Source organism: Nansenia antarctica, assembly GCF_963989245.1.
Source record: "Nansenia antarctica genome assembly, chromosome: 3".
Taxonomy (NCBI): domain Eukaryota; kingdom Metazoa; phylum Chordata; class Actinopteri; order Argentiniformes; family Microstomatidae; genus Nansenia; species Nansenia antarctica.
The window spans coordinates 406074-423678 of record NC_137688.1 but is presented as its reverse complement, the minus strand read 5'-3'; the positions used below and the strand labels follow the sequence as shown (position 1 = coordinate 423678).

The window sequence follows — 17605 nt, the reverse complement described above, 5'->3', positions numbered from 1 at the left end:
AAGTTCAGCTATTTTTTGTTTATTTTTATGATTAAATTAACAAACAAGTGAGTGTCTATGCTAGCTGAGTGAGTGTCTATGCTAGCTGAGTGAGTGTCTATGCTATCTATGATTTCTTCTATCACGAGCTAGATGACTCTTCCCGGCTGCAACTGGTGAACTGATGATTCACTTGCTTAGTCAAACGTGTCGATTGTAAGTCACTTTGGAATAAGGCGTCTGCTAAATGCCAAACATGTAAATGTAACTCAACAAAAAGCCAGTCAGGTATTTGTTTGTGTGTCACTGAAAAAGGGCAGGTTTTTATTGATCAGGATTATTCAGATAGATGATCTAGTCGTCGGTCTGAGACATCACGGTGGTCTTCTCACTGACGTAGATCCCATCCAGGAACTTCCTGATGTCCTTCTTCTTGACTGTGGTGGCCTGCTGGATGAGGGCCGCTGCAGGGAGGAGAGGAGAGAGGAGAGGAGATATGAGGAGGAGAGGAGAGGGCGTTAGACCAGAGGAAGGGGCTACGCAGCAAGGTGGTATAAAAGGGCAGGGGGGGGTATTAGTTCCATAGAAGGGCAGTTATCGCTAAGCTAAGGGGGCATGTGGAACCGTGGAGTCTGAGGCGACAGACGTGACTAAAATAGGAGTCGATTATTATTTATGTTTTTCATAACAACGACTCAACATTCAACTAACACTGGTTAAAGCTATGGAGGCATGCCATGGTTAGTATGAGCTTCTTGCATCACAAAGGTTTCAAAAGAGCCAAATTAAAAGCATGCGATCAATGACATGGGCTGGATTAAATCTGAGTGAACAGCCTATAAACATGGCCTTTCTAAACAAACAGACTCCACCATCAGGGACATGGGACCACCTTACTCTGCACAACGTACCACGGCACAGACGGACAGACGGACAGAGAAGCCTTTGTGAAACACAGACAGACGGACAGACAAGCCTTTGTGACAGACAGACAGACGGACAGACAAGCCTTTGTGACGGCACAATGATGCCGAGAGAAACAAACAAAAACAAAACAAGATGGCGGCCATTTCCTCCACTGTGCGCCATGATGACGGATGGTAGGAGGAGTGGACAAACCGACAAAACAAACAAACCCCAAAAACAAGCGAGGGACATGTACAACGGCTCCCCCTGCAGGCCTGGAGGGCCCGGCGTCTCTCTAACCTCGACAAGTTGGAGTTTTCAGAATTAGTTCCTCTCCAGTTGTTCTACTGTTCCCTTCTCGGACACGTAAATACCGTCCAGGAACTTTCTGATATCCTTATTTTTGACGGTGGTAGCCTGCTGGATCAGCGCAGCTGCAAAACAGAGGCTGGGCTGGTGAGCAAACAGGGTCACAGGTCATGGGGTCACAGGTCATAGGGTCACAGGTCATAGGGTCACAGGTCATAGGGTCACAGGGTCACAGGTCATAGGGTCACAGAAGATTATAGGAAACAGGTTCAGATCAAAAGGGGATAGGAGAGGAAGGAGGGAGGGATGGGTGGATGAGGGTGAAGGAGAGAGAGAGAGGGTAAATTGAGGTAGAGAGCAAGAGTGACAAGAGGAAGAAACAACTGGAGCAGGAAGAGGGTTTCAGGAAGGAAGGAGGGAGGGAGGGAGGGCAGAGGGAAAGGGCAGGGAGAGAGGGATGGGAGGGGGGGGTAGTGGGGCAGCAGGATCACAACAAATGTGGGCTCACACACCAAACATGATTACAGGAAGAGGAAAGACAGAATCTGGATTCACAGGAGCATCAAGACCTGAGCAGAGAGCAGGGAAGGTGAGAACGAGGAATCAGACATGCGTGGGTGAAGGTCGGACACTAGTGGGTGAGGGTGAGGCAGGGTTTCCGTTAACCGGTAATTACCGGTCTTTGTCCGGTAAAATGTGTTGAAGTCCGACAAATTGAAATCTCTTCGCCTTCGGTCATAATGTCCGGTGAAAATTCCCTCTAAGCACAATTTGAATACAATTCGCTAAAGTTCACATTCTGATTCCTTCTATATTTAAAAAAGACGAATATATAGGGTATATATTTCTTTTATTATGATATGATTTGACGCCGGCATGATGATGACTGCTAATGTGTAGGCTAGGCTAGCCTATGCGAAACAGCGGCGGCAGGGTTGCCAGATGGGATTGACAATACAGCCTAACTAACCAGTCTATTACCGCTAAACCCAGTAGCCCATTCGGCGATAACCCGGCCCATCTGGCAACCCTGCGCAGCGGGCCACCATAATAATAACTTGTATTTGTATAGGCTAGCGCTTTTAACCTGCAAACGTTGCAGCTCAAAGTGCACCATAGCGAGCGAGAGGTACACATGGCAAGACAAAGTAAGCTTAACAATTACTTCATGAAACCAAGCTACAATGAGTCTGAGGAGAAGTCTGACTGTAAAGAGATGGAGGCGGCTCGACGGTTCCGAGTTAAATGGAAAGAACATTTCCCCTGGCTGCGTTTAGATGGGGAAGGAAAGATGTTCTGCTCACCGTGCAAAAGATCGGGGAGGAATAACGGATTCACGAGAGGAGCAACGAATATGAGAATGTCTCACTGATCACAGGCGGTGCAGTGAGCACATATCGGCGGTCAGGCCACTGTGAGCAGGCTAATGAAACGGCTAACAATAAGCTGCACTCTCAGCTACAAGTTGCATTTCACATGGCAAAAAATGGCATCGCATGTCATCAGTATGTGGGACTGACTGAGCTACTGAAAGCAGTTAAGGCTCCAGATTGTGTCTTGAGTGAGGGCATTTACCGCCACAGCGACTCCGTTGACATTGTGGCGCGCGTTCAGCGCTGGACATGGCATAGCGCGCATGCGAATCATGAAAGCCTATATTATATTTATTATATAGCTCGCATCTAATCGTATCGGATGAGAAATAGACATTAAACGGCATATATAGGCTACACAACAGCTAATCACCGCGACAAACAGCGATATTATATTTGAATATGATGACCGGAATATCTCACGTTTGTCCGGTAAATTGAAATCTTCCCGGACACGTTGACCGGCACAAATGTTTTCTAACGGAAACCCTGGGGTGAGGGTAGGACACTAGTGGGTGAGGGGGAGAGGAGCACTAGTGGGTGAGGGTAGGACACTAGTGGGTGAGGGTAGCAGCCAGTCAGTTTGATATGACCATGACAGTCCCTTGAAAATGCTATTTATTTGTTTGTGTAGGATTAGGCGATTTTATTCAGATAAAACTTGAATGGGGGGGGGTTGGTCTCTAGGCGAGCGTCGGTAAGGGAGAGAACGTGAGTGTGTCAACAGTCACCTGACACATCACAACAGAATTATCAAACGTTTTGAAAAAAACAGCTGGAGTCTGGATAGAAGGACCCAGCCAACGACAGACGAGATGAGAACGAAGCAGAGCGGGGAGGAGAGGGAGACCGCGTCAGGAGCCACTTGGTGACAACTGAACTAAACTCCAGGAGTGTAGTTTTGAGAGTAGGACACATCAGTGTTTCAGGACTTCTCTGGGCTAGAGTCACTACGGGGTGTAGAGGTGGACAGATCTTTTGGGGGAGGAGGTGGTGATGGAGAGATCTGAATGAGCGTCAGGGGCGGAAGAGAGACTCACCTGAGTTTGACACAAGCTCAATGTCGTTACCCTCCAGGATCAGCTCATCCTTCTGGGCCTGAGACACCGTGCAGGACACACCTGGAGGAGAGGGAGGAGAGGGTTAAGACACCTGAGACACCGTGCAGGACACACCTGGAGGACAGGGTTAGGGTTACCTGGGAAAGTTACATCAGATTAACACACCTGGGAAGATTACATCAGACTAAAGCGGGGTACACACATACGGATTTTCAGCGATTTCAGCGATTTTCGGATGTCTGAAAACGACAGAAAACGCCCGGTTATCAGATGGATCTTAACATTTTCCTATAACAGAATCCTGGGGTGTGAGGTGTGTTAAGAGTCACTTCTCTTCAATTGTGCAATCAACTCTCCTGGCAACCTGCTCGGAAAATGGGCGTGGCCAGCAATCGTAAATGTGAAATGCGTTCAATACTTCCGACCAGAAATCATAGGGTTGCCAGATTGTGGAATTAGCGGTTTTAGACTGTGGTTAGGGTGGAAAATGTCATTCCCATCTGGCAACCCTGCTCGCCAATCAAGAAGCGAGCTGACTTCTTCTTTTCGTTTTTCTGCACTTTATTTGCCCTGTCGCACATGGTTGTCTCGTACAGGTCAGTCAGGGTACTACGTTAGATAATAATAACTTTATTTGTATAGCGCTTTTCCTGCAAACGTTGCGGCTCAAAGTGCTTTAAGCATTATATAATCTTAATTTAATTATTTTGTAATTTAAAGGCAATATTAAAAGGATGGGTTCACGCGAGATTTCTGGCTTGGGGAACGAGACTAGAGAGTCCGGAATCTGTCGTTCCCCACGCCCATTTTCCGAGCAGGTTGAGAGTTGAGAGTTGATTGCACAATTGAAGAGAATTGACTCTTAACACACCTCACACCACAGGAATTTGTTATAGGAAAATGTTAAGATCCATCTGACAATCGGGCGTTTTCTCTCGTTTTCAGACATCCAAAAATCGTGCCAAAACCGGCCAAAAACTCCTTATGTGTGTACCCCGCATAAAGCCCGGTACACAAAGATAATCTGGCCGATTTTGGCCCGATTTCCCCCTTCCGACCAAGAACAGCAAACGCTGACAGATTATCGGACGGCTCTAAAGATTATCCTACAGGATTATCCTGTGGTGTGAGGTGTATGTGGTGTATGTGGTGTGCTCTATTGGGAATATCGGATTACACCACACACAATACGATCAAAACTCTTCAACGCATGATTTTTTATCTCCATGTGTGGTGTCTCAGATAAATAATCTGTTAAGATTTAGAAAATGTTCATGTGTACCAGGCTTAAGACATCTGTCCTTCTGAAACATCAGACTCAACCACCTTTCAAGACTTAATTCCCTCAAGGACCCACCACGGCATAGTTTGAGACTGAACTAGTTGACGAGCTAAGTAAAACATTTTTAAATATATATATTATTGTTTTTAGAGAGAGAGAGAGAGAGGGGAATTCAAGCACTTTCAATGACCCATGTCTATTTTTAAAAACTTTTAAGACCTTGATTTCTTTTTCTCAAATTCACAAACTTTTAAGGATTTCAAGGACCCGTGGGAACCCTGATTAAACCTTTCTCGTCGCACAACAAAATGTATTGTTTTGCTCTAGGCTCAGGGTCAGCCATAGGCAGCGCCCATGGAGCACTTAGGGATTAACTGCCTTGCTCAAGGGCACATCGGCAGTGAAAGGGCGCCTTAGGTGTGATGCCAGCAACCCTTTCCCAAACACCTCTCCACACAACACACACACAACTCACCATTTCTCATGCGAACTCGGCGGATGTACTTCTCTCCCAGGAAGTTCCTGATCTCCACCAGGGTCCCAGTCTCCTGCATCACCACGTTGATGGGGAAGTGGGCGTACACCGAGCGCATCTTGTAGCGGAAACCCTGAGAGGGGGGGGGTGGGGGGTAGACGGGCGAGAGAGGATGAGCAGGGTATATACAGGAATCTTGAGGTTAATTTCAACGCCTTTCTAAGACTTTTTTAAAGACAGTGTCAATATTTTTCCAGACTTCACCGCCACTTCGAGCTGTAACCGTTTACATCAGTGACACCTTTAACTTAAGTTTTTTTTTTTTTGCGATAGACTAGACCACTATCATACAACACGATTTCCGGTTCATCTTTGTTTTTTAATAAAACTAATAAATTCACGAACTTTTACTAATAGTTTTTAGGACTCAAACTCTTTGGACAGAGTCTAATTCAGAAAAATATCTACAAAATTGAAGACCTCATAAAATCGTGATAAGACTTTTTAATACTTATTAAGGGTCTTGATTTTCCCAAAATTGATTTATCAACTTTTAATACTTTTCAAGACACCGCGGATACCCTGATGAGAGATGGGGAACAGGGTTACCACAGTCTAGGTGGTAAACTCCCACACATCACCAACACTGCTGCCAGGATAACTGGCCTCCCCACACCCAACCTCACAGCACTAAACAACAGGGCCATCTCACGCATCACAACCACAACAGAACAGGACATCACCCGCCCACTCAACCTGTACTTCGCCCCACTGCCATCCGGGCGTAGGTACAGAACGCTAAGGTGCAGTAGGGCTCGCTTTGGCAAAAGCCTGATCCCCCGCAGCCATTGTTGCCTTAATAACAGACCGCGCTGAGTGTGTGTACTTGTGTATCTGTCATGTGTAGTACTGTCTGTTGTTGTCTGTGTCATACGGTGTTGTATGTATATATGTATACTGTACAGTGGTGTGGAAATGAATTTCCCCCTGGGGACAATGAATCTAATCTAATGGGAACCACAGAGGGTAAACCACCAGCTCCAGGGTTAGTACTCACCATGGTGACACAGTCTAGGTAACCATGGGAACCACAGAGGGTCAGGGTTAGTACTCACCATGGTGACAGTCTAGGTAACCATGGGAACCAGGGTCAGTACTCACCATGGTGACGCCCTTGATCATGTTCTGGACGTGGCTGCAGATGGTGCGGACGGTGGCCAGCTCCTTCCTGTTCCCCCACCATTTGTCCACACGGAGCTACGGAGAGTCAGGAGGGACAGAAGAGACGTTAAGTCATAGTCAATTTATTTAAACGCGCACCAAACTACACCGGTTCAGTCGGAAAAACAGAAAAAACACAATGGAATATGGAGACACGGACATGTAAGGACAACAAAATAAAACAAACAAAATAAACACAGAGGACGTCTAACACTCATAACCGCACACATTTAAAAGACAGACTTTCATATTTAAAGACAGACATTCATACTGTACAGAACACACCAGGACATCTCAGTGGCCTAGTTCACCGCAGTAGTGAGTTTTAAGCCGTCTTGAAAGTGACGTTATAGGTTAGGGTCAGAGGTCACTGTATCTGCACGTCCATTAGACTCACTAAACCACCACAAGGCACTTGGCCCCTAATGGCTCCGTGGTCCTCTGTGGCTCAGTTGGTAGAGCGTGGCGCTAACAACGCTTAGGTTGTGGGTTTGGTTCCTGCTGGGACCATATATACTGAAATGGATGATGATATGCACTCACTGCAATGCAAGTCGCTTTGGATTAAAGCGTCAGCTAAATGGCGTATATTATATTGTATTACCCTTCGCCTAGAGCAAGAAATACCGAATTCCAACAACTGACTGATAAGTTGACCGCATCACAAGAGAAAACATTTCTTCAGTTTACATTGATATCTGTTCACTCAAGGGTCAGGGACAACACAGCAAGACAATGTTTAAGACGCCAGTAACATTTGCCAGTAACTATTGATTGTACTCAGTTCAGCATCAATGCATGGCATCAATGCATGTTATTATAAATGTTGTTATAAATGTTGTTTTAGGGCAGAATGGGGTAAGGGGATGGTTAGACATCAACCATGTAAACAAAACAAAGCTTCAGTCATCCAGTAACCCTAACCACGCTGATGACAGGCAGACATGGAACTAGGCACACAGCTCCCATGGTGCCTTGTGCTAGTCTACCCTGCACACAACTCCAAGACAGACATGAAAGTGACGCATTCTCATTGAATATTCTCTACCACAGAAGAGTTAAGTGTCGTATTAACGAACCTTTCCCCAGACATCTCACCTGAGATCAGACCAAGAGCAGAGTCTCATTTCTGATTTTTTTGCATAATCAAAACAGAAGTTAGCATCGCTCAGCTTCAGTGTGTGTGTGGCAGGTTGACATGCTGGATAGCCAATCAAAGTCATCCCAACTACTCAGCCAATCAAAGGTTAGGACGTAGTTAGGCCTACACTGTGACACGAGGTGTAAGGACAACGAAGCAGGAGAGATGGACAGGAGGGCACCTACACACACCTGTGCACCACCTACACACCTTCATGTTAGGGTTAGGGACGAGAGGGCACCTCCACACACACCTGTGCACCACCTACACACCTTCATGTTAGGGTTAGGGACAGGAGGGCACCTCCACACACCTGTGCACCACCTACACACCTTCATGCTAGGGTTAGGGACAGGAGGGCACCTACACACACCTGTGCACCACCTACACACCTTCATGTTAGGGTTAGGGACGAGAGGGCACCTCCACACACACCTGTGCACCACCTACACACCTTCATGTTAGGGTTAGGGACAGGAGGGCACCTACACACACCTGTGCACCACCTACACACCTTCATGTTAGGGTTGGGGACAGGAGGGCACCTCCACACACACCTGTGCACCACCTACACACCTTCATGCTAGGGTTGGGGACAGGAGGGCACCTACACACACCTGTGCACCACCTTCACACCTTCACACCTAGGGTTTGCATTTGAATTTCGTTGTACCTGTAACAATGACAATAAAGACCATTCATTCATGTATGTTAGGGACAGGGGGACACCTCCACACATACCTTAATGTTTTTCTTGCCCAGAAGGCTGAGCTCCAGGTTGATGTGGTTGAACTCCCTGCGGAGAGTTCCTCGGGGGCCTTTGACGATCACCGTCCGCCCCTTCAACCTCACCTCGACTGCAGACAACAAGAGGGCATTAGTACACATGCGCCACAGCTCTGGAGCACTGTTGGCTAAGACGACCATACCACTTCATCCTCTCTGGATAAGACAGCTAACCTAGGTGGGTGTGTAGTTGTAGCTAAGCTAGGTGGTTGTGTAGTTCTAGCTAAGCTAGGTGGTTGTGTAGTTCTAGCTAAGCTAGGTGGTTGTGTAGTTCTAGCTAAGCTAGGTGGTTGTGTAGTTGTAGTTCTAGCTAAGCTAGGTGGTTGTGTAGTTCTAGCTAAGCTAGGTGGTTGTGTAGTTGTAGTTCTAGCTAAGCTAGCTGGTTGTGTAGTTCTCTTACCATTGTCGGGGATGTCGACCGTCTGGTTACTGAGAATGGTCTTCATTCTGTCAGGGAAAGTCACAAGAAAGTGTGAATCAAGTGAATATGTACACACTAGTATCGCCACCTTCGCCACCTAGCTGCCGGAGTTAGCAACAAACATCTGTCCAGGATGCTCCTAAACTGTCGGGTTCAGGGCTAGCTGGAGGACATTACACGCCCTCCACCCAGCCTGGCCCTAACACAGTAACACGCCCTGGCCCCAGCCTGGCCCGCAGTAACCATGGCATCCCTCCACCAGCTCGGGTGGGTGGCGCAACTACTTAATGATTTTTCACTTAAAATCGGTCGTTTGAGGGGAAACATACATTATCCGTTATATCAAACATATCGAGTTCTGAACTTGTATGGTTCAAAATGAAGCAATCGAAGCTTAGATGTACATAGATGGGGATGGATTTTCAGCGCTGGGAAAGTTATCCACCATTTCTTACCTCGCCGGTAGTAGAGGAAAGGAAGAAGGAAGGACGTCACGACGCAATTGTAGTGTTGTACGTGCTTACGTCATTACTGTTGCTCAAGACATGACAAGTCGATCGACAATCACAATCACAATAATAATAATAATAATAATAATAATAATTATTATTATTATAATTATAATTATAATAATAATACCTTTATTTGTATAGCACTTTTTCCTGCAAACGTTGCAGCTCAAAGTGCTTTAACATATCCTCACAGCATAAAAACAATAATAGAACAATAGTGATCAATAAAACACACAATAGCAATAATATAAACTACATAATAAAACAAGAATAAACGATACCCTAAACCCAATCCAAGGGGAATAGATGGATAAACAAAATAACTAAACAATATAAGAATTACTATAAGATTTAAACAACTAAATACATATACAAATATATACAATATATACAGATATATTTATAGATTAATCAACTAACATTAAAATCTGTATTTCAATAGTAGTTTTCTTCGTATAGAAAAAGGATTCAGAACAAAATTACTTTTTTTCCCACAGCAAAAAGTGTATAGATTAAGAATAGATCATGTTTATATAGAAACGTTTCCGGAACGTCCGCTGTGTTTCTCACGTAACGGAAGAAACGTGACGTAACGCCGTTCCTGTCAGACCAGAGCAGTCGCCGCCAGAGCGATGTCAGGGTTACAGGGGAAAGTCATCATCATGGCTTCTTTAGTCAAACAAAGTTGTTTCGTCGCGGGTCGATTCTCCTGTAGCCGCCCGTGGCTGTCTCCACGACGCAGCCCTCATGTGAGTGGCCTCGCACCGTGTCACCAGAACAGCGCGATCACGGATAGATAGAATAGATAGAATAGATAGTAATGTGTTTTAATGTTTACTTGCTAGGCTAACGACGCTAGCATGGCTCAGCAGACAGCTGACCAGGGTCATTATCCCCTATTAACGAGAGGGAGTGTGTTATACTGAATATCACAGGAGAGGGAGTGTGTTATACTGAATATCACAGGAGAGGGAGTGTGTTATACTGAATATCACAGAGAGGGAGTGTGTTATACTGAATATCACAGGAGAGGGAGTGTGTTATACTGAATATCACACAGAGGGAGTGTGTTATACTGAATATCACAGAGAGGGAGTGTGTTATACTGAATATCACAGGAGAGGGAGTGTGTTATACTGAATATCACAGGAGAGGGAGTGTGTTATACTGAATATCACACAGAGGGAGTGTGTTATACTGAATATCACACAGAGGGAGTGTGTTATACTGAATATCACAGGAGAGGGAGTGTGTTATACTGAATATCACAGGAGAGGGAGTGTGTTATACTGAATATCACACAGAGGGAGTGTGTTATACTGAATATCACAGGAGAGGGAGTGTGTTATACTGAATATCACACAGAGGGAGTGTGTTATACTGAATATCACAGGAGAGGGAGTGTGTTATACTGAATATCACACAGAGGGAGTGTGTTATACTGAATATCACAGGACAGGGAGTGTGTTATACTGAATATCACACAGAGGGAGTGTGTTATACTGAATATCACACAGAGGGAGTGTGTTATACTGAATATCACACAGAGGGAGTGTGTTATACTGAATATCACAGGAGAGGGAGTGTGTTATACTGAATATCACACAGAGGGAGTGTGTTATACTGAATATCACACAGAGGGAGTGTGTTATACTGAATATCACAGGAGAGGGAGTGTGTTATACTGAATATCACACAGAGGGAGTGTGTTATACTGAATATCACACAGAGGGAGTGTGTTATACTGAATATCACACAGAGGGAGTGTGTTATACTGAATATCACAGGAGAGGGAGTGTGTTATACTGAATATCACACAGAGGGAGTGTGTTATACTGAATATCACACAGAGGGAGTGTGTTATACTGAATATCACACAGAGGGAGTGTGTTATACTGAATATCACAGAGAGGGAGTGTGTTATACTGAATATCACACAGAGGGAGTGTGTTATACTGAATATCACAGAGAGGGAGTGTGTTATACTGAATATCACAGGAGAGGGAGTGTGTTATACTGAATATCACAGAGAGGGAGTGTGTTATACTGAATATCACACAGAGGGAGTGTGTTATACTGAATATCACAAAGAGGGAGTGTGTTATACTGAATATCACAAAGAGGGAGTGTGTTATACTGAATATCACAGGAGAGGGAGTGTGTTATACTGAATATCACAGGAGAGGGAGTGTGTTATACTGAATATCACAGGAGAGGGAGTGTGTTATACTGAATATCACACAGAGGGAGTGTGTTATACTGAATATCACAAAGAGGGAGTGTGTTATACTGAATATCACAGGAGAGGGAGTGTGTTATACTGAATATCACAGGAGAGGGAGTGTGTTATACTGAATATCACACGAGAGGGAGTGTGTTATACTGAGTATCACAGGAGAGGGAGTGTGTTATACTGAATATCACAAAGAGGGAGTGTGTTATACTGAATATCACAGGAGAGGGAGTGTGTTATACTGAATATCACAGGAGAGGGAGTGTGTTATACTGAATATCACAGGAGAGGGAGTGTGTTATACTGAATATCACAGGAGAGGGAGTGTGTTATACTGAATATCACAGGAGAGGGAGTGTGTTATACTGAATATCACACAGAGGGAGGCTGTTATACTGAATATCACACAGAGGGAGGCTGTTATACTGAATATCACACAGAGGGAGTGTGTTATACTGAATATCACACGAGAGGGAGTGTGTTATACTGAATATCACAGGAGAGGGAGTGTGTTATACTGAATATCACAGAGAGGGAGGCTGTTATACTGAATATCACACAGAGGGAGGCTGTTATACTGAATATCACAGGAGAGGGAGTGTGTTATACTGAATATCACACAGAGGGAGGCTGTTATACTGAATATCACACAGAGGGAGGCTGTTATACTGAATATCACACGAGAGGGAGTGTGTTATACTGAATATCACAGAGAGGGAGTGTGTTATACTGAATATCAGCACGGCTGTGATTGGGTCGTAGGTACGAGGCCGCAGGCCGAGTAGAAGACGATCACAGCCGTGCTGATATTCAGTATAACAGCACGACCTCCAGTGTGATATTGCTTTTGTACAACAGTTCTACAGCGTCATTTATTAGTTAACAGTAATAAGCGACAACAGATTATGACTTGTTTGTTTATTTAATCATAAAAATAACAAAAAAATAGTTCCGCAACTGGACTTCAAATGGACTGTTGCCTAGTAACCTGAACACAAACATGTAGTCTAATTAACGGTCATTTAGTAGAACACCTGTGCGGCGGAGTGATACATATAGTTAAAGGTCCCAGTGCTGTTATACTGTATATCAGCACTCATGGAATGCCTCTTGTCCAATCAAATTACTTGGTCGGAACTAATTGTTGTATAATGCGGAGCATTAAGCAGCACCAGAGAAGGTCCTTTATCTTATCGTATACGACGCCGGTACTATATTTACTACATTAATAATCTCATTGTTGCTTTTTGGGTTTTATTGTCATATCCTCCTTTCTCCAATGTCCTGCTTAAGATGACGGACTGTGTCTGAAGGTGTTTAACCCCTCTGTCTGTCCAGCTGTCTGTCCTGCTGTCTGTCCTGCTGTCTGTCCTGCTGTCTGTAGGTGTTTAACCCCTCTGTCTGTCCTGCTGTCTGTCCTGTGTCTGTAGGTGCGCGCCCGCGGTCTGACCTCGGTGGTCAAGTCGTCTCCTGAGCGGAACATCAGGAAGGAGCTGCAGGAGGACGGGCCTGACGGGCCGGACCTGCAGGACTTCATCTCCGGAGAGCTGTCAGAGAAGAGCAGCTGGGAGGAGTACCGAGGCAACCTGAAGAGAGGCAGGGGGGAGAGGTAGGCTGGTGGGGGGAGGAGGAGAGGAAGGCTGGTGGGGGAGGAGGAGAGGGAGGCTGGTGGGGGAGGAGGAGAGGAAGGCTGGTGGGGGAGGAGGAGAGGGAGGCTGGTGGGGGGAGGAGGAGAGGGAGGCTGGTGGGGGAGGAGGAGAGGGAGGCTGGTGGGGGAGGAGGAGAGGGAGGGAGGAGAGGTAGGCTGGTGGGGGGAGGAGGAGAGGAAGGCTGGTGGGGGAGGAGGAGAGGGAGGGAGGAGAGGTAGGCTGGTGGGGGAGGAGGAGAGGGAGGCTGGTGGGGGAGGAGGAGAGGGAGGCTGGTGGGGGAGGAGGAGAGGGAGGCTGGTGGGGGAGGAGGAGAGGGAGGCTGGTGGGGGAGGAGGAGAGGGAGGCTGGTGGGGGAGGAGGAGAGGGAGGCTGGTGGGGGGAGGAGGAGAGGGAGGCTGGTGGGGGAGGAGGAGAGGGAGGCTGGTGGGGGAGGAGGAGAGGGAGGCTGGTGGGGGGAGGAGGAGAGGGAGGCTGGTGGGGGAGGAGGAGAGGGAGGCTGGTGGGGGAGGAGGAGAGGGAGGCTGGGGGAGGAGGAGGAGAGGGAGGCTGGTGGGGGGAGGAGGAGAGGGAGGCTGGTGGGGGAGGAGGAGAGGGAGGCTGGTGGGGGAGGAGGAGAGGGAGGCTGGTGGGGGAGGAGGAGAGGGAGGCTGGTGGGGGGAGGAGGAGAGGGAGGCTGGTGGGGGAGGAGGAGAGGGAGGCTGGTGGGGGAGGAGGAGAGGGAGGCTGGGGGAGGAGGAGGAGAGGGAGGCTGGTGGGGGGAGGAGGAGAGGGAGGCTGGTGGGGGGAGGAGGAGAGGGAGGCTGGTGGGGGAGGAGGAGAGGTAGGCTGGTGGGGGAGGAGGAGAGGGAGGCTGGTGGGGGAGGAGGAGAGGGAGGCTGGTGGGGGAGGAGGAGAGGGAGGCTGGTGGGGGAGGAGGAGAGGGAGGCTGGTGGGGGGAGGAGGAGAGGGAGGAGGAGAGGGAGGCTGGTGGGGGAGGAGGAGAGGTAGGCTGGTGGGGGGAGGAGGAGAGGGAGGCTGGTGGGGGAGGAGGAGAGGGAGGCTGGTGGGGGGAGGAGAGGGAGGCTGGTGGGGGGAGGAGGAGAGGGAGGCTGGTGGGGGGAGGAGGAGAGGGAGGCTGGTGGGGGGAGGAGGAGAGGGAGGCTGGTGGGGGAGGAGGAGAGGGAGGCTGGTGGGCTCCCTGGTCTAGAGAAGTACTTAATTACGCTTCTTTACGCAATATGTACCTGGGCTGAACCCACTCACCAAAAGCTGCTTCTCTGTATGATTATTATTATTATTATTATTATTATTATTATTATTATTACTGTGATTATTATTATTGTTGTTATTATTATTATTATGATTGTTATTATATTACATATGATAATTTATGACACTGATGCATTTTAAGTGGAGATGCTCGGTCACACCTCAGATTTACAACACTTACCTCCTTCTAGAGACGTTACGTACTGCTGTCATGGTACATGTGTGTTTCAGCAGTGTGTGTTTCAGCAGTGTGTGTTTCAGCAGTGTGTGTTTCAGCAGTGTGTGTTTCAGCAGTGTGTGTTTCAGCAGTGTGTGTTTCAGCAGTGTGTGTTTCAGCAGTGTGTGTTTCAGCAGTGTGTGTGTGTGTGTGTGTGTGTGTGTGTGTGTGTGTGTGTGTGTGTGTGTGTGTGTGTGTGTGTGTGTGTTCTAGGCTGAGGCTCCCTCCATGGCTGAAGACAGAGATTCCCATCGGCAAGAACTACAACAAGCTGAAGAACTCACTGAGAGACCTCAACCTGCACACTGTGAGAGAGAGAGAGAGAGAGAGAGAGAGAGAGAGAGAGAGAGAGAGAGAGAGAGACAGAGAGAGAGTGTGTGTGAGAGAGTGTGAGTGTGAGTGTGAGTGCGAGTGCGAGTGTGTGTCATGCTCACTGCAAGTTATTACAACAGTAGTAGAAGTGCTATGTCATATTGTGTGTGTGTGTGTTCCCCAGGTGTGTGAGGAGGCCAGGTGTCCCAACATTGGAGAGTGCTGGGGTGGAGGAGAGTATGCTACCGCTACTGCTACTATCATGGTGGGTGGAGGAGAGTAGGGGTGGAGGTGGAGGTGGTGGAGGGAGGGGTGGTGGTGGAGGGAGGGGTGGTGGAGGTGGAGGGAGGGGTGGAGGTGGTGGAGGGAGAGGTGGAGGTGATGGGAGTGGAGGGAGGGGTGGTGGAGGGAGGGGTGGAGGTGGTGGAGGGAGGGGTGGAGGTGGTGGAGGGAGGGGTGGTGGTGGTGGGGGTGGAGGGAGGGGTGAAATCCTTGACAGTTTGTGAATTTGAGGGGAAAAAAAATCAAGGTCTTAAAAGTTTTTGAAAATAGACATGGTTCATTTAAGTCATCGTTTCTCAACGGGGGCGTTCAGACAACATCGGGGGGCGCTGGAACAGATATTTTTAAAAGGGGGGCGTTGAGGTGTTCTTGGGGGGCGTTCGCGCATTAAGTATTTTTCTCATGAAAAACAGCTGTGTTATTACGGGCACATTCGTAAATGCACGATAGCTGAATGTCGATACACGATGAACGGTCAGTTCGCTCGGACAAACCGTGTTTCGGTCGACTGTTCGACCCTGCTGGCTGCCTGTCCTGCCCTAATGCGAGCCACGGCCGCTGCTATTGGTTGATAGAACGACATGTAGAAATGTGATTGGCTGAGCGGGAAGCCTTTTCTAAAAAGCTGCTAGTTTGGTTGCAGAGCGCCGTAGAGCCCTACACGTGCCCATCTCTGAGCGCTCTGAACTTGGCCGTGCTCTGTGATGCAGACACACGTAGCGCAGCGCCCCAAAAAATAAAAGTGAGAGTGTCATCAAGAAGATGGAGAAGCTAAAAACTCAGCTAGCAAAGGCAGAGCTTTTGATAGTTTCCAATGTGTCTGGGTAAGCTGCATTGTAGAAGAATCTTGACAGTTCATGTACAGTGCAGAAATTGCAATACTATGCTACGATAGAAAGAACCCCGGTTCATCCCATCTGTAACATCATGTTGACCAATGCCCAACTTCTATGAGTGTTTTCCTTGTCGGCTATGCTTGAGTGACATATGTTTCAGTTTGTGGGCTCATTGTAATTGTTGCGTTCGCTTCGTTCGCTTCCTTTCAATACAGCTTATTTAATTTAGTTAAAATGAGTGCTAATACCATACCACCATACCAGAACATCACAGCAGGAACAACCTATCTCAAAAAAGCGATCGTATTGTAATAAACCAGTCCTGAAAGTTCTCTGTCGCTTACCAATAATCAAACCTAGAGAAATCAGCTACGAATGTCCCCTCCCCTCGCAGGTTCATTACAGTATATTACATAAATGTATTACTGTTAAGTGTTGTTGTGGATGTTATCCCTAGTGCCATTCTGAGGTTAGCATTGCGATGTGTTTGCAAACTAAAATACGATCGCTTTTTTGTGATATGTTGCTCCTCTTGTGATGTCCTGGAAACGAACGCATCAGCTGCAGCGTCTTTTGTATTGATCAGCTGTCAGCTGTGTTATTACGGGTACGTTCGTAAATGCACAAACGGTCAGTTCGCTCGGGCAAAACCGTGTTTTCAGTCAGAGCACCCATCTCTGAGCGCTCCCAGAGCGCAGAGCTCTGAACTTTGGAACTTTGTTATGTTTGATATGTTTTGATATGAGAAATTCGAAGTGGTCAGTTTATGAAAATACCATAGAATACTAAATAAAATATTAAAATAATAGCCCACCTAGCGTTTGCCGCCATATTGTGACCACCCCCCCCCCCCCCCACTTAAAAAAAAATAACAATCTTAGTTGTAATGTACAGTTCTGCAGCCTACTGTTTGTTCTGCATCGGACATGTGTGAAATTGCTGCTGTTCCGTAGCAGTCTGTTTGTATTCTCTGATGTTGTCTGAGTTTGTTTAACACTCAGAAACAGCATTTTTATTCACATTCACATGGCTTTTTCTGCTCTCTGGTAAACTAATGATAATGATATTCCAACTGCCCAGTTAAATCCAATCTATTATTTGCATTCAGTGACATGCTTTTTAAATTATATAACACAGAACATTAGTCAACATTAATATTCAGGGAAGAAAATAAGCCTACTTTCTTTGATGGGGGGCGGTAAAGAGGCCTGGATAATGGACAGGGGGGCGCTGGCCCAAAAAGGTTGAGAACCACTGATTTAAGTGCTTGAATTCCCCCCTCTCTCCTCTCTCTCTCTCTCTCTCTCTCTCTCTCTCTCTCTCTCTCTCTCTCTCTCTCTCTCTCTCTCTCTCTCTCTCTCT

At 47.0% G+C, this 17605-nt stretch overlaps 2 protein-coding genes across 2 annotated transcripts in view; one reads left to right on the top strand and one right to left on the bottom strand.

The window, feature by feature from the left end:
* Positions 1–258: 258 nt before the first annotated feature.
* Positions 259–9455, bottom strand: rpl9 (ribosomal protein L9). Its single transcript, XM_080526645.1, has 8 exons — positions 9410–9455; positions 8934–8980; positions 8489–8604; positions 6547–6642; positions 5386–5518; positions 3608–3688; positions 1186–1319; positions 259–443 (listed from the first exon to the last, which is right to left on the bottom strand). The coding sequence occupies exons 2-7, from the start codon at positions 8977–8979 to the stop codon at positions 1210–1212; spliced, it is 582 nt and encodes a 193-aa protein (XP_080382771.1). The 5' UTR covers position 8980; positions 9410–9455; the 3' UTR covers positions 259–443; positions 1186–1209.
* Positions 9456–10055: 600 nt separating this feature from the next.
* Positions 10056–17605, top strand: part of lias (lipoic acid synthetase) — a 10467-nt gene continuing 2917 nt past the window's right edge. The window contains exons 1-4 of the mRNA XM_080526269.1: positions 10056–10215; positions 13130–13308; positions 15027–15120; positions 15310–15404. Coding sequence (XP_080382395.1) covers positions 10099–10215; positions 13130–13308; positions 15027–15120; positions 15310–15404 — 485 coding nt within the window. The 5' untranslated portion in view covers positions 10056–10098. The remainder of the gene's footprint in view (positions 10216–13129; positions 13309–15026; positions 15121–15309; positions 15405–17605) is intronic.

Coding starts and splice junctions, on each gene's coding strand:
- rpl9 (XM_080526645.1), bottom strand. CDS start 8,979: ATGAAGACCATTCTCAGTAACCAGACGGTCGACATCCCCGACAATG. Junction 6,643..8,488: donor TGGGCAAGAAAAACATTAAG/GTATGTGTGGAG, acceptor GACTCTCCGTAG/CTCCGTGTGGACAAATGGTG. Junction 5,519..6,546: donor TGATCAAGGGCGTCACCATG/GTGAGTACTGAC, acceptor CCCCCCTCTCAG/GGTTTCCGCTACAAGATGCG.